A 17,996-nucleotide genomic window follows, 5' to 3' on the forward strand; every position below is an offset into this window, starting at 1 on the left:
TTATTTTTGACTTCATACGAAACTTTTAGAGAATCGGAGTTTTTGATAAAAAGGCTGAAATTCGAGAGACAAAAAAAATCTCATCCCTGTATAAAGGTCAACCAGTTTTATCCCAAGGAAATGATTTTTAGAGAAACTTCAGAGGGAGGAAAAGGGACTTCAACAATTTCCCTCCGCGGAAAATTAAATTCCTCATAAAACATTTTAACTTGGGCAAAAAAAAATTTCAGCGGAAATTAGCGGGAAAAATGGAAAAATCTGAAAAACAGCGGAAATCCGCGAATCCGCGGAAGAATCTCATCCCTGGAGACAAGAAATTGTTAAACAAAGAATATTTTATACAATATATTATTCAAATTTCATATATCTAAGAAAATTTAAGTTAGTTGCAACTGATAAGAAATAATAGTATAATATTTACAAGAAATAACAGATATAATAATGCCTTATTTACTCTGAACATTAGTTATGTTTCGCTACCTTGAATTTTAAGACTTAATTATTTTCTTATTTGTAGCAATACTTTATTCATGTTTAACATATAAATTTCATTATTAGCAAACTTTTCCCCCCAAAATCAAATTCTCTTACAATTTCAGATTTAAATTAATCTTAATTTGGTATCATCATCCATTTTTCCTGTGTAATTAAACAATCCAGCTCTAGGGAAAATTTAAATTTCTGAGGATAGATTTACATTTCTCTTTCATTATTTAAGTGCATGATAGAATATTTCTTTATTGAACTAGAACGTAAGTCTGAACCATTTTATCAATCTCACGTTCCACTGTTACGTCCTCTGTACGTTCATCACATCTGGGCTCAGTATTAACAATGATCAGTCCGCAAAGGACCACTAAAATCTGTCTCAGATCACAATGAAATAATAATTAGTTGTTCCCCTGAATCAGTAACAAATTGCAGTCAATTGAGTGTAAAGAAACTACTGTATGCTTGCTTGGTTTCTTCATTTTATGTGTTTTATGTGTGTTTCTGCCAAAAAATTGCATACTTCATCAGAACTGAGAAGATTACACATTTTCTGTACTCTTTCAACTAATTTCATGTTTATAAAATCTTCTTTTACTTTTAATATCAGTATATATATATGTTTATCAGTTATCAGTGTTATGTATATCAGTTTATATATATGCTGATCAACTTGTAAAAGTATAAATTTAAATTGTAATACAAGACAATTATTTAACCTGTTTATTCAAACATAAAATTTTGATTTGTATAAAACTTTAATTGCAATTTATTTCATTTCACGTATTTTTAGGTTTTTTGTTTTGTCTTATTTATTTCTTTTTTATTTATTTCTTTTTTTATTTATTTATTTACTTACTTTGTTAAATCTAAATGGGGGTGGGAACAGACATTTAAAAATGTATACATACTATTGAAATCTTTCAGAAAAAAATCTTTTGGAGCAGTACACAATTTTCTTAATTTCGAGTATAAAATTTAATTAATTTCAAACTCTGCACTTTAGTCATGAGTCATTACTGGCGTTTACCTAAATGTTCTAATAATTGTAAGCTTTCTTAGATTATTTCTTAACATTTCCTTTTAATTTATTTCATTTTTCAATTTTTACACAACACTAACTAAATACAAAGAATATATATACTGATTATAAATAATATTAAATTTTTTACCTATTCCTGGCATGATATAAAACCTATCATTAACTTCAGGATCAACTTCTGAAGTAACAATTTTCACTTTTGGAAAAGCATACGCTATGGTGTGAACACCTAAAGAAAAAATATAATGAGGATGTGTTTAATAAAATAATTTTAAAAAAAATAAAACCAAAAATTTAAGTTTTTATATACTATGAAAATAAAATTTTATAAAATATAGGTAAATCACTTGAAATGACCAGATCCTTATTTGATTAAAATTAAAATTAACACACAAACAAAGGATTATATTATTTCCTAATAAACTTGGTAGATATGGCTGGTAGATAGTCTTTTGCTTTACAAAATTTAATTCCTTTACGATTTTATTTACAATACCATAAATATAAAATAAGCAGTGACATAGATTTGTTTGATGATTGATTAAAAATAAATGATAAAAAAAACTCCCATCCTATCAAATACATATTAATTCCATCATGAGTTTCAAAAACCAAAAGAATTCAATAAATGCCATCATTGAAAAAAAAAAATTTAGAATAAAGTTATGACATTTTTCAACATAGTCACATGAAGTTAGTGAGTTTTATTCGTTGCAGCAACTAAATGTATATTAACAATAATTTTTTAAAAATTTTTTAAGGTAAAATAAAGTATAATTTAATTTTTCAATACTATAATCTGCAGATTTATCCATGAAGAATCTGCATCAACCAAAATGAGTTTAGGAAGTTAATTGCTTTTTCTTTTTCAATACTACTGTGTTTAAAAAAGAATCCAACATAAATATTGCAATCATAAAGAATAATTTTAAAATCACTCGTATTAAAGATAGAAAGAAGTTCCCCTACCTTCTCGCTCCCCAGGAAAATGACGGGGTGAGGTTTCACCCTCTATTTCTCGATCCCCTGTTATTTCCGGGCTGGAGTGTTCAGTAGTAAAGCTCCAATAAGAATAAAACTAATTCATTTCTTTTGCACGGAAAACAGTTTATTTCTCATTTTACACACCAGATGGCAGTACCAGGATATTTTTAAGGTTATTGAAGATAGTTAGTTTGTTTTAAACTAGATGTCAGCACTAACGAGAGATGTAGGAAGGAAACTCGGTACTACTGTTCAGATTGTGACGTTGGCCTCTGTATCTCATGCTTTGAAATTTGTCACACAAGAAAAAATTACTAATCTTTATTTATATTATAGGTAAGTTTAATAAAATTATTTTTTAATGTTCAAAACACATATTTTTTAAATTTTCCTTGCTTGCTGGAAAATCAACATTAAGTCATAGAATGTTGGCTTTTCCTAAAAATTTAATTTTTTAAAATTTTAAGCTAAAAACAAATAAATATTAAAAATGAATATATATATTGTTCATACACATATTTTCATATAATTTTCAGGGATAAAAAAAATAGGCACTTTTATGACCGTTTTCTTGAAAATTAACCGATTGTTAAGTGGTTAACTTCCTTTCCTAATTTTGGTCGATCTGAATTTTGCTTGGATAAAAAGGACTTCCTAAAAGCTTCAAACAGAATCTTTAAAATAGAGCCGACAGTTTTGTCGTGTAAAATCTTCCAAAACATTTTCTGCCAAAAGATAGTTTACATAGAGATAGCATAGAAGTGTTTCCATAATTTTGTCCAACCCCTGAACATATTAATACCAAAACAACAAATTTTTTCCACTGAAAAAAGCAGTGTCCGCCTTGAATTGTAAAAGAAAATATATAAAGATGACTTTCCATAGCTTATTAAAAACTCTTCATTTAAAATATTAATAAAAGTATAAGAAATCCTGTACCGGATTCAGCCATTAATAAGGAACAAAGCATAATATTTTCTTCGGGGACACAATGGTCTAGAAGCACTCTGATAGCCATCATAGCAGCAGCACCTGTTGCAACAGTGGCGTCCATCAATATGATGAAATAATCCTTGATGTCTTTGGGTAAACGCAAATAATAGAGCTGTAAAGAATAATAAAATAATTATTGAACTCTAACTTGATATTGTGCAGTTAATTGTCGTTCTTTGCATCAAACACAGATGTTTAGACAAGAGACTAGATGTATTTTATTAAGATTATAAGACATATGAAATAGAATAGGGGTGCACAACCTGCAACACAACAGCTTTTGATGTGCAGCCCGCGGGAGTGTCAAAAAATTATAAATATTTTTGAAAAATGCTTTTATGTTTTTGAGCTCTTTTTGCGTAAATTTCTTAGTGAATCAAGTGCAGTTTTTCAACGGTTATTGCAACGGATTTTTGCGGTTATTAAATCGCAATGTTTATAATTAGATATGTTGTAATTTCCCTGTTTTGGGGCTAAAATAACGTTTTTCCCTGACTTTTTTTTACTCTAAAGATTCCTGGTGCATACGAACCTTGTATAAATTCCTGATGATGCTATTAAAGGGCTACACACGCTCATATATATATAAAAGTATACACACGCTCATATATATATATATAAAAAAGTATACACACGCTCATATATATATAGAAAAGTAAACACACGCTCATATATATATTATAAAAGTATACACACACTCATATATATATAAAAGTAAGCTTAAGTTAAAGAAAAAATTATTCCATAGTTATCATTTAAATTCTGGTATTTCCATAATTCAAAATTTAAACTTTGAAATATTATGCATTATATTTCTTTACAAAGGATGCTGGAAATAAGTGTAACACAAAAAAAGGAAGCAAAAAGAAAGATTATTAGAGTACCTTCAAACTGTGGAATCTACATTACCAGAGAAAGGCAAATCCTATAAAGAGCCGATTTTAATAGGTAAAACTAATTGTTGTCAAATTAGTCTACATAATTCTGGTTGTTTGCTCTTATCTGAAACTAATTTAAACATACTTTCAATATTATACTCACTTCAGGCTCTCCAGTTACTTGGTTTGTCTGAATTAGAATTTTTCCTAATCTGACGTCTTTAAGTACATCACAAAGTGCTTGTTCCATAGTTTCACCAGCACGTAAAATAGATACACCACAAATCTAAGGCGGGAGAGAGAAAAAAACTTGATCTTAAAGATTAAGCATACATAATAGAAATAAAAGAAATAGGAAAGCATTGAAAAAAATTCATAAAAAAAACATGTTGATCAAATATAAACTATTATAGGTTTTAACAATAAATTTTAAAAAATTCAAATTGGTATTAAATTAGAATGTTTATTAAAATACTTAACAGACTATCCTATAAGTGAATTAACCATAAAATTACAATGGTATAGTCACCATACATCAATCAAAGAGTAACGGCTAATATTATAAGTAAAACAAAACATAGAAATATGTGACCGAATAAGATTTTGGTAAATAATTAAATTTCAACTTATTAAATTAAGCATAAGGTGAACAAGATAATGCTGGTGTGTATAAGGAATAAGGCATGAATTACCCCATATTTATTGGTAAAGTTAAAAAATACAGTAAAATAAATGCTTAATTCTTTTTATATTTTATCTCACTTTTTTGCCTTTACTTTAACCTGATTCAGATGAAGTGAGATGCTTCGACAGAAATATTTTCAAAAAACTACGACACCATTACAAATTTATATGATTCTGCAGGGTGCATAGCCAAATTATTCAACAAAAAATGAGCACCTTTAAGCACTTTTCAAGCACTCAAAAAATATTTTTAAGCACTTTAAAAAAATATAATTAGTCAGGGTTGGAAAGCTTTTCACAATTAACAGTTTCATCTTGTTTCAACCGTCATATCAAAAAAAAATCATTTTGGCACTGTTTTTGACAATTGTCAAAAATCATTAAATTTTTAATCATGTAAAACGAATGGCGTCTTCATACGCTACGAACTGACAATAAGCCTAAATAGATTAGGGTAGAATTAATTGTGAAAGCGTTGAATAGAACAATGCGAACTGTGTCTTTTTGCATAATTCGAAACTAAAATCAACATAGTAAATGAAAAATCTCATTTTGAAAAAGGAAAAATTAAGCACTTTTTAAAAACACCAAATGAAAAAAGCACCTTTAAGGGCTTTTCAAAAAACGAAAATAAGCACCTTTAAGGGCTTTTCAAAAAACGAAAATAAGCACCTTTAAGCACTTTTTAAAAACGCTACACACCCTGTTCCAGTACATGTTTTTTAATTTAAAATTTATGTTGTTATATCAGTTTTTGAAACAAATATGGTTGAATGAATAATATTTAAGAATATCGTTGAATGAATACTCCATTTTTGAAACAGAAATGAAAACAAATCATTTTTGTCTATTCAAATTATTTGTTTTCATTCCAATTAAATAATTTGTTTTCATTCCTTCGGTTGATGTCAATGGTTTGCTTTCATGCATTCAATCATTTTTCAGAAATGTCAACTTTTAATATTTCATTCTTTTTACCTTTTAAAACAGTTTAGTTTCAGAAATGAAAACAAAACATTTTTCTTGATTGTTCTTTAACAATTTATTAACTTATGAAACACTATATTCTACTACAAGTTTCAAAGAAAAAACAATTATCTTTAATGAAATTTTGTATTAAAACAGATTACAAATCAATCTTGAAGATAAATTTGAATTGCAAGGTCTCCCGATTCATTAGAGCACAATTTTCTTACTCCAAATTATTATCTTTAAAATATTCCTGATAATACATTTGAATAAAAATACATTAATACTGTAAATGATCGTTCAACACTATTTCTGGATTATTAATTAAAACTTATTCCTAAATTGAGTGGTGGCCTGGATTATTAATTAAACAGTGATCTCCCAAATAAGATACCCACTCCAGAGTATCAAAATTGTGGTGGCATGTCTTCGGATCATCCTCAGCAATGTTTTCTAAACTGTCGCCAATAGTTTAATGATATAAGAAATGCAATGTTGAATTGTGTATCATTACACAAACTAGAGCAGAGTAATAGAATTAATCAGAAACAACAAATTAACAACCAGTATCTTCTCAGGAAACAAATAGCTTCAATAATAGAAATTAGTAAAAATGTAGATGCCTATTTCAACATGGATTTAAACTAAAATCTTTAAATGCTCAACATTTAAGATTAAAAAATTAATGATTAAAGCTTATAATAATATTTTAATTCAAATTATGTGATGAACTTTTACCTTTTCAGTAGCTATACGTTTTCCCTGATACGGTACTCCTTGAGGTGTTTCAACTATGATAGGCTGCATAAAAGAGAAAATATAATTATCCGAAGCATACATAAGAAAATAGGGATTTGAGAGAAATCTATTATAATAATTAAAAACAAAAGTAATTTTAACCGATAAGGATAGAAATACTACAAAATTAATTATTGTAAATATTTTAAAAGACAAATATTAATATTATGGATCAAATAATAACTCTTAGAAAGACCTCGATTGGGATTGCAATAAATTTAAGAAATAAACTAGAAAGATTTTAAATACACAGGCCAGAATGCAATATAAAACCAACACAATGATGTATTTTTTAAAACTCAAAATTAAATATTGATACCTGAGTGTGTTCTAGTTGTTCTTTAAATTCTAATGAAGTAGTTATACTTTTATTTGTCTCTTATGACATGTCGACATAAATAATTAATAGAAATTATCATTTGCAATTTTTTTCTATATTTTACATACTTTTAAATGCTCCTTTATTTAAAAAATTTATTATTTTTATATCATTGTCATGTAAAATTAAAATCATATTTAACTAACATTATTCGTTTATTTATGACTAAGCAATTAAAAATAAATAATTCAAAGTAGTAAGCTTATTAGAATGTATTTTGATTTGAAAACTTATCATTTAAAACTACTAATAAAATTACGAGAACAATCAAAATAAAAAGAGAGAGAAAAAAAACTTTCCAAGTATTCTTAAAAGTATTTTTGTTTGATGCGACCACCAACTAGAAATTCTTTGCTGAAAGGGTGACCCTTCCACCAGTTATCTTTGAACAAGTTTTCAGACCCCGAACAATAGACTAACTATCTCTACTCAAACATCTCCTCTAAGTAACAACCTTGTGAAAAATTTTAAGGGATCCCTCTAGAAGTGTAAATTAGCATAACAATTATGAAGAAGCTGAATTTATGAACATAGGCATGAAATATAAAAACAGAATTAAAAAAAATTACCTTGAAAATTTTATGTGAAAATAAAATACTTACTTTGAAAGGCAGCAAAGATAATGAATATTCTATAAGAAGCCTCATAAGTCGCTTGGAGTAAAAAATAAATTCATCCCTAGAAGTATTCTTGTCCCTAATGAAAGTATAGAGACCCTTTATTTGTGATGTGGACGGAAGAATTTGGAGAGCTTCAGGCAAAGGCTGGTCACTATGACTTTCAGCTAGTTTAGATCTATAAAAACAAAATTAGATCTAATCATTTCTTAACATTAACTAATTTTTTTTTAAATTACTAACTACAAAAAGCATACAAATTAAAAACTATGAAACAAAACAACAAATTTATCTATTGTATTTGCAAGCAAAAGTTATATTTATCAAAAAAAATTTATTCTTCTCATAACTAGGAAATGATAAATCATACTTTTTTACTTACCTCAACTTAAGGCCTCTCTGAAAAAAAGTAAAAGGGTAATCAGCACAAAATTGTGAAACTTTAGTTAATACATGATTTTCATGTTTATTTTAAATGATTGATTTAACTCAGGACATATTAACCAAAATACCCCAAGAAAGTAATTTAATGCCATAAGTACTTAAATTACTTTCTTCACAATTTTAAAACGAACATGTAAAAACATGTAAAATTTAACTTACTAGGAGGCTTCGCCCCCTGATCGCTGGCGCTCGCCAACCCCCGGAACTGCCTTGGCAGTTCATTTCGGATTGCTTCGCAATCCGATGCTCGCTTTGCTCGCTCATTGGATACGTTCTTAACGTCTAGCTTTTGTATACTTTTTTGAACACTGAAGTTCCGAAAACTTTTCACTGTAGAAAATTCTAAACCTGTGCATTTCAATATTAATTTGAAATTGCAAACAGTTCACATATTTTTCTTAATCACACTATTCTAAATTTCAGTTGTTGAGAAAAGTAACTGTTGTAAGTTTTGTTTTAAAGTCTTTCCCACCAGAGGGCTAAAACCATGTGTTGTAAAACAATATGAAATAGTACTGAACGCCGGATGTAAAGCATCGGCTTCGATGAAGATAATTTTGTGAGAATTTTTTTGATAATTCGGTGAGAATTCACCCGATTAGACATATGATGCTCACTACGTGCTCTTGCGCGCCGAAGCCTATCAATTAAAACGTATTAGCGTTTTATATAATATAGATTAGCCATATGATGCTCACTACGTGCTCTTGCGCGCCGAAACCTATCAATTAAAACGTATTAGCGTTTTATATAATATAGATTAGCCATATGATGCTCACTACGTGCTCTTGCGCGCCGAAGCCAATCAATTAAAATAGAAAAATTTTGCCAACGCGAGAAAAGAAATATCATCGGTTTTATTGATACATGCGTATTAGCGTTTTATATAATATAGATATTCATTCTTTTATCACAATAATGCTCATTTACTTTAGCAGAAAAATATATTTTAACTAACTTAATTTTGGAAATAAATTTTGACAGTAAAAACACTGAGTTAAAAATTTTGATAAGCAGATTTTATATTTTATTTCTTCTATGTCTTCATAATTAATTTAACAAATTTACTTTATTCCGATGGTTACAAAAGTGATTTTTGCATGTCAAATATACAATTTTTGCAAACCTTTAAATATGTTTTGAGAATAATTGCTCTTATTATTGTTTGTATTATTGATTTTTACTTTAATATATATATAATTAATATGTTGACCCATTTTATTTTTTAAATTTAAAATTCTCTGAGTTTCAAAAAACGTTTTATCAAAATATTTTGAAAAAAATGCTAAAATAAAGTGAGGGATAAACAAATTTTTACTTAAATCTTTTCTGCAGTTTCTCAGAAAAATTACAACTAACTTGGCCAGCTAAATCTTTTTAATAGCAAAACTTTGCTAGACTGAGAACTGTTAGTACTAAATGGCTTTTATAGACAAGTAAAAATTTCTAAACAAATAACTCGCTTTAAATTTATAAATTATAATATGCTAAAAACATAAAAATTTCAACTCTAGAATTAATATTCCCTTACCAATTGTAGTTGTGTATGCACATGTTGAACAATTAAGGATATAGCTATTTCATTTTCACCACCTAAAAAAAAGTAAATTAAGAAGCTTATAAGGCATATAGGTTTAGAATAATTAAAACAGATTTACAATGGCTTCTGGTGCATAAAAACCAGCCAAATAATAAAACCACATTATTAAAAAATAATTCTTACAAAAAAATTTAAAAAAAATTTTTTTAATGCAAAATTACTTTCACTTCACATAAAAATTTATCTAAAAAATATTCCAACAAAAGTTATTTTTTCTTTAAAACTTGATGCAGGATGATTTAGGCATTTGCTAAAATTTGTAACTAAATTTCTCTCTTCATTAAAGCCATATTTTTTTTTTTAAATTATGAATTTTAAAAATTTGTCAATATGGTATCTTAATCTCAAAATATGATTTTTATCAAAATATCAAAAATATGACATCAAAAATATGAAATATGTATCAAAAATATGATTTTTCCTTTTAAAAAATTAAATTTTTAAGAATATAAAATTTTGAATAAATTTAATTCAAAATTTACAAGTCTAATTTTTTAACTTAAAATATCACCTGCACTTATTAATTAGCATATTTTAGGGGTCAACCCCCATGAACCATTAAGATTGAGTCCTAGAGTGTGAAGATCCGATCATTAAATCAAAAGTTATTGAGGGTGGTCCAATTTTTTGGCACACTGTACTGCCAATGGCTAGGTGAGAAATTTGCTAATTTTCATTTGAAGTAGCATCCATACTTGGGGGATGATCTATTTAGACCTTTAGAGCATAAAAGAAAGAGATTTCAACTATCTTATCTTGCTACAAATGAGAAAAAACTTACAAAAAATTAATTTTATAAAATGTAATTTATTAGAATTTCTGTGATTTTGTAACTATCTACTATTTGGAATCTAAAGTTAATCTTCTGTAATTTGAGACTTCCATATCCCCCTTTTGATGAAACCTCTCACTTACAGTACTGAAACATATCTGCATGAAACTATTTTCATTTATGCACATTACATTGTTTTCTGCAACATTTTTCCCAACTCAAAAATAACATTCCTTTTGATGAGTTATTACCTCTAGGAACAATGAGATCAGCGTGAACAACTGTAGGTGCGATGTAATAATCAAAGGCTGGTTTTACAAATTTCTCATATTGTTTTAATACACCTTCCAAGTCTCGACCTCTTTCCATGATGTCACGTTGCAGCCGTCTCGCCAAACGAATATCTGAATCAGTTTCTATAAACACTTTCATGTCCATCATCTATAAACACAATGGATTTCTTAAATTTCATTCCATCCATTTTTTATGCTAATAACACTAAATTAATAAATAAGAATCAATTATAACTAAAATAACATCAACTAATTCTATATTCAACAAGAAATTTTCCGTGTTTTTAGCTTAAACAATTCTGAGAAACATTGCTAATTATTCAGTATAAATAAAGAAAAGAAATTCAATGCAAACAAGAAAAAAAGTAGAGATAGCAACAAAACTATTTCTCAAGCGATTTTTAAGAACAATAATTTTATTACTATTATACTTAAGAAATATTTACTACTCTCATAAATTGCATACACATACCTTTTTTACCTTTTATACTTTCATCACACTGACAATTAAAAGATTCTATTTTCATTATTAACAGTTTATTTCTTATTAAATTAGTTATAATCTAGCAAAAGAAAATTAATGATACAAAAGGAATTGTATTCTGTATTTGCCTTAGTAATATTTTCTCACTGAAATGGCAATTACAAAATATATTTTAAAAGATCATAAGGAATTTATATTTATCTATATCAAATATTTTTCTGCATAATTCTTTTTTCATTGAATATAATATTTATTGAATAAATGTCAAATATAACATACATATCTTTTAAAATTGCTGATATTTTGTTTAATTTTTAGTATTCAATGGTTTTATGAACTGTAATAAATGTAATAGACAAAATTTAACGTATCAAACATTTAAAACAGTTCACAGATGTTTTTTTTTCTTTTTCAACAAACAAATGTTGCAGAAAATAAATATAAATGAAATATCTTACTTCGACTAGTTGTTTGTTGGCAAAAATAAGTATTCCTTCAAATATGATAACATTAGCACCATACATTGTTTTCTGAAACATAAATAAAGAAAACCTTAATTAGATAATGTAACACAGTTATACATAAAAAATCAACTAAATATTTAATATTAAATAATGCCAACTTAAAGTCTGATTAATTTAATGGTGGAAAACCAACTAAATACACTAATTTACAGAATTATATAAAGTAGATAAGCATGCTAGGATATTTCTACAATACATTTTATAAATATATTAGATAATTTTATGCTGTTTGATTTTAATTGACATATTAGTTTGCAGAGTGCACCAGTACCTTTTTTTACTAACATATCTATTGTAACTGGGATTTATTCTATACCCTAAAAATTGTTAATGAATTCATGATTATTCCAATATCCCTTATTTTTTTAATCATCTGGAAATTTCTGATAATTTCGATTTCAAATAATTTCATCTTCTTTTTACACTAACCCACTTCTCCCGTCTACCACTTTTAGGCTTTGTAGTGGATTGAAGAAAAAATCAGGACATTGCTTTAAAAAAAAAATCAGGACAATTTATGGAAACATATACTTAAGAGAGTTCAGAAAACATAGATATCAAATTTATAATAAACTTTTAAATGCATTTAATTATGTTCGCTGTCTGTGTTAAATACTTTTTAGATATTTTTAAATGAATGCACGAGTAATTAAATATCAACATAAAAATTTAAAGTACAGAAACATTATTATAAGAAACAACTTATGAATACTTAATAAATAAAGCAAAAGTTAGACAATACTTCCAATAAGATTTAACATTTGAAATATTAACAAGAAATAGAGGAAAAAAGGTTAATAACTGTTTTTAAAAAAAACTTAATGTATAAATTTTTAAGAATAAAAAGATTAATTTCATAAATACCATTCTTTTCTCTCTGGAATGTGACACAAAATTATAGATAGGAACATCTACGCTTTTTCCTTCTTTTAACTTCCTTACAGTTTCAATCAGAAGATCGAAATCAAAAGCATCAGGGTGATCAAAATTATAATTATTTTGTTTGGCTAATTTATGTTTTTCTTCATCTAAAACCTGAAATAACATTCATAATTAAATGCACCATTTGAAAAAAAGAAGATGTTTCTAAAAATTTATAAAGCTAAATCAAAACACTGAGTTGAGCATGCTTTTTATCCATTTATTTTTTATTCATTTATGAAGAGATTTGATTGAATATCAAATAAGTATAGTCATTAATAAAGTTTATTGACATGGGTGCAGTACTATAAAACAAGTTTAAAGACAAAAATTTTAATAAATAAAGTTAGTTAGTCAAACTAATAATAAAAAGGGAAGTACATAGCAGAAAAATTGAATGATTGTTGGAAGAAAAAAAAAAGAGTTTACAAAATGGTAATAAAATTATGATTAAAGTAAAAAGAATTTTCTAAAAATTGTGCTACTTTGCATAGACTTAAAAACATAACTGTCTAAATAATAAATTTTATTAATATATATTTGAATCATTGATTTGTCATGGTGAATAAAACAATTTTTTAAACAACTGAAAATAAGAGATGTTACAATTTTAAAAATATTTTACTCAGAAACCATACACAGGTTGATAGGTAATATACAAGTCATAGTTAGCCTTAAAAATCGTTCAAATTTTTTTCAATCAATGGATAGGTGAATAAAGAAAACCAATGCGAATCAAGCCCAAATAAAGACACAAAAATGGACAGACTATAATAACAATTTTGAAAACAAGAATCTTCCTAAGTGCTAATCACAAAATGATAAGTATGAGACAAATACGTTGCAGGATAAATAGTGGTAAGAAACATTTGGAGGAAGGCTCTAGGGAAGGCTCTGGCCCACAATGGGCTGTTACAACCAATCGAAAAAGAAACCAATAAATTAAAAAAAAATCAAGAAATTTTGCTTATTATTTTCTCTTGTCATTTTGTGTTTTGATACAGAGGTTCTAGTTATCGATCTGAAACTATTGTGTCTCTATTTTTATGCGTTTTTATGCTGTATTCAAGATTAGCTTCATTTCGATGCAGCAGAAAGTATACACTATCTTAATTTTGAGTTAGATTACTTAGAACACTAGACAGAAAATTTAAACAAAATGCTTCAGTGCAGTGTTTTTTTTTCCTTTTCTAAATCAGCATGAAAAATTTTTTAAAAATTATAAAAAAAACCAGTCAGCTGAGCAAGACATTAAAACCCTTAAAGCTAGTATTGTCAATTAAGAATTTTCCCTGAGAATAGGACCTAAGAAAACAAGAGAAGACTCAAGAATTTTCATTTATTTTAAGCTTTTTTTCATTTTGGGATGATAATGGTGTTATTTAAATGAAGTAGAAGTATAATTAACAAATCAGAACATTAAAAGCAGGGCTCATTCATAATATTTTTATTGTGTTAAATATTAATGTTAATGCTAAATATAGTCTTTTTTCACCCAGTTTCTTTGCGTTAAATTTTTTCAGTAAAGTTCTGCACTATTCTTTAAATGATTAATACTTTGATTAATTTTCCTTTTCCTATCCATTAGCAGGAGAATTTAAGGACTTTACTAATTCATTTCAGATACATCTTAGACTGAAATAACATTATTAAAAAAAATGACATTTAATTTTATCATCAAAATTGACATTAAATTTTATTCATTTTGCCTAATTTTCATATATGCAAAATGAGCAAAACATTTGGAAATAATTTTATTTACCAAATAACTTTTTGAAGGGTTTTTTTCCAACACCAATTACACTTTTGTAAACAAAATAATTGTTATATCACATAATGTTATGCTGTGAAGAAATAATAATAAATAGATTGTTTGTATTAAACTTAAAACTTAGAATATTTATTTTAAATAAATTCTTTGTAAACTTTCTTCCAATGTTGCAAATAATTTTCTTGAAACATTTAATCAGATTCTCATCATAAGCTCATAAAAAATTTAAAAGTTAACAACTGATAGTTTATATACTATAGTTCTACAGGTTTTTTTTTTCTTTTTTTCTTCCAAGTATAAAATAGTTCTAAATACTGAATATTATTTAGATATAATAATATATTAGAAAATACAAATTTTTAATGCCTAAAATATTTTTTAAATTCTAATTTTCATTTTAGCAAGTTTAATAACTAAAAAATATGTATTGGTGTAAAGTTGGCAATACTTGCATTCAAGTTATTTTAAGTATAGCTACAGCGACAGAAATTTTTTTTTAGTACAGTGATAACCACTGATAAAATCATTTGCTTTTTAAAATAAAATCTGCGAAAACTGAATCATTTCAATATCAAAACATGCTAAAACTATCTTTTTATAAAATCATTATCACTGTTTTGTAAAATCAAATTTTTATAGCATAGGTTTAAACTCAATAAAAACTCAGCTCTGAACAATTATACTAAATATTCTCAAGTTTTGAAAGCATACGAATGACAAATGTCATTCATATGCTCATTTATATACACCCTATGAACAAAATGTGCGGGTGTGAAATTGAGGAGCTATTGAAGGTTAAGAGTTAAAAATTTGTGGATTTGCATGTAAAGGAGAACAAATAAAAACTGTCTTTGAATTAAGAAAAGTAATGAAATATCTATCCTCATTCAATGTCAATGATCCTTCAATACGCTAAATCTATCTTTAATAGATGACCGAAAACTGCTTGATATTTTTAAAATTAAATTTACAATGAAAACAAGGAAATATTGGAAGTTACTAAAACTTTTCTAAACTTACAAACCATGCTAAATCTTTAATTTTAAAGTTAGATGATCAAACAAATATACACTAATATTGCATATGCTAATATAATGTCTTATAACCCTGCTGCTTTTACAATAATAAAGTCAGCATCACAAAACTGAATCATTATAGCATAAAACTATAGAAAAATCCATCAGCATTAGAGCTTGTTTGCTCAAAAGGTAATTTTTTTAAGTGATTGAAAATAATGTTCAAATACTATTGATAAATTTTTGAAATGGACAATTATTTAAAAAAGATAACATAGCTCCATTTCTTTTTTTTTCAAAATAAAATATGTAAAATATTTGAAATAAAATTAAAAAAAACATGCACACGATAAAAGAAACATTTGAATATTGAAAACAATTAACAACAAATTATTAATCAAAAATACTCAGAATAAAATGTACAGAAAAAATACTATGTATAAAATTTCACAAACAGCAGAATTTAAAAGTATTGAAGGAAAAAACAATAAAAAATATACAGCGAATGATTTTGTTAAAAATTGCATTAAATAAAATTCAATCTAATAAGTTAAAGTAATTTTTTGCTTATAGCATTAGATGCCATTTAATTTATTTATTTTTGCAAATTCATACAGGAAGTAAAACTAAAATAAAATAAAATTCAAATCTAATAAGTTAAAGTAATTTGTTACCTATAACATTAGATACCATTTAATTCATTTATTTTTGAACAGTCATACAGGAAGTAAAACTAAAATAAAATAAAATTCAAAACTAATAAGTTAAAATAATTTGTTACCTATAACATTAGATACTATTTAATTTATTTATTTATGAAAAATTCATACAGAAAGTAAAAGTAAAAGAAGAAAATAAAATTCAAATCTAATAAGTTAAAGTAATTTGTTACTTATAACATTAGATACTATTTAATTTATTTATTTTCGCAAATTCATACAGGAAGTAAAACTAAAAGAAGAAAATAAAATTTGAATCTAATAAGTTAAAGTAATTTGTTACTTATAACATTAGATATACCATTTAATTTATTTATGTTCGCAAATTCATACAGGAAGTAAAACTAAAAGAAAGAAGAAAAACACATTACACTTAAGACTATTATACAGATTTTTATCATTAAGAAAGGAAAGTACAAAAAAAATTGCTTTAACTCATTTTTTAAAAAATATCATATTAAGCTAATCTGGTTATTTTAAACAGTTGATAAAAAAAAGAAGTTATAGTGCAAGTTAATGTTTTAAATATCACAATATTAAATGCATCTCACTTTATAAAATGAATCCATACTGAGAAGCGTAACCCAGGGTACATCTAAAGCTTCTATAACTTTACGTGCAACTGTGGTTTTACCTGAAGCGCTGCCTCCACAAATACCTACAAATAAATATAATGAGCTTTAATATATTTATTATGATAAAAATTATTTGCAATCAAGACATTAGCTAAAATTCAAAGAAAAATATATTAATTTATCAGTACAAATTATTTGATTTGATAATACAGTCGGACCTCTTTATCATGAATCTCAGACAAAAAATTTGAGATAAAGAGGTTTCGAGTTATACAGGCTAATTTTAAAAATTTAATTTAATTAAAAAATTTGATTAAAAGTGCTTTAATTGTTTTTAGTAGAAAAATATAGCCATTTCTGTAAAATAATTATACCACATATATCTAAGTAATTTATTTTTTTAAACATATCTTTAACACTGAAAATAATCTTTTTAAAGATTTTTGACGTCCAACCTTCCTTCCTTGTTTGGGCATTTGTGCTCGATTATTAGAAATTCAAGAAACAAGTTTTGAACAAAAAAATTTAGAGATAGACATAGAAAATACATTGATTTTAGATAGGAAATGTAAAGAATTTTAACAATTTTGAGATAAAGAGGTTTCAGACAAACAGGTTCAACTGTAATATGCACATGAATAAAACATAAATAAAAACTAAAACTTTCATCTCAAATTCTGAATGGGGGAATATCGGAAATACTTTAAAGAATTACCTAAAAAAAATCAAAGTAATTTTTTCAATTTTGCTTGCTTATGCATCTTAAATGATCATCTACTTTAGAACAATACAATGAGATTGATACAAAGCTCACCCAAAAAATTTTTGTTAAAGTGCTAAACCTCCAATAGAAATCCAGAATTATCGCACATAAATACTAGAAAACACTTACCAAGAAATTCTACAATTTTTAAAAATTTTATGCTAATAGTTCATAAACCTTTTAATAAAACTTTATTAATTTCAAAATATGCATTATTTGATCCATAACAATAAGAGATGCAACCTTAGAAAACAGTAACTTCCCTGAAGTTGTAAAAATAT

General features: G+C 26.1%; 1 protein-coding gene across 6 annotated transcripts in view; it reads right to left on the bottom strand.

Moving 5' to 3' along the window:
* LOC107442253 (lethal (2) k01209) overlaps positions 1-17,996 on the bottom strand; it is a 31,115-nt gene that overhangs the window by 4,122 nt on the left and 8,997 nt on the right. For 5 of the 6 annotated variants that reach the window (XM_016055775.3, XM_016055776.3, XM_016055773.4 and 2 more), the window contains exons 3-13: positions 16,929-17,035; positions 12,815-12,985; positions 11,885-11,956; positions 10,901-11,090; positions 9,809-9,870; positions 8,216-8,232; positions 7,819-8,011; positions 6,778-6,840; positions 4,550-4,672; positions 3,455-3,620; positions 1,662-1,760 (exon numbers count right to left, since the gene is read on the bottom strand). In XM_016055775.3, the coding sequence (XP_015911261.1) occupies positions 1,662-1,760; positions 3,455-3,620; positions 4,550-4,672; positions 6,778-6,840; positions 7,819-8,011; positions 8,216-8,232; positions 9,809-9,870; positions 10,901-11,090; positions 11,885-11,956; positions 12,815-12,985; positions 16,929-17,035 (1,263 nt within the window). The remainder of the gene's footprint in view (positions 1-1,661; positions 1,761-3,454; positions 3,621-4,549; positions 4,673-6,777; positions 6,841-7,818; positions 8,012-8,215; positions 8,233-9,808; positions 9,871-10,900; positions 11,091-11,884; positions 11,957-12,814; positions 12,986-16,928; positions 17,036-17,996) is intronic. The other variant, XR_011636636.1, reaches the window with a different exon arrangement.

The sequence above is a fragment of the Parasteatoda tepidariorum genome, chromosome 4 (genome assembly GCF_043381705.1).
Source record: "Parasteatoda tepidariorum isolate YZ-2023 chromosome 4, CAS_Ptep_4.0, whole genome shotgun sequence".
NCBI lineage: Eukaryota > Metazoa > Arthropoda > Arachnida > Araneae > Theridiidae > Parasteatoda > Parasteatoda tepidariorum.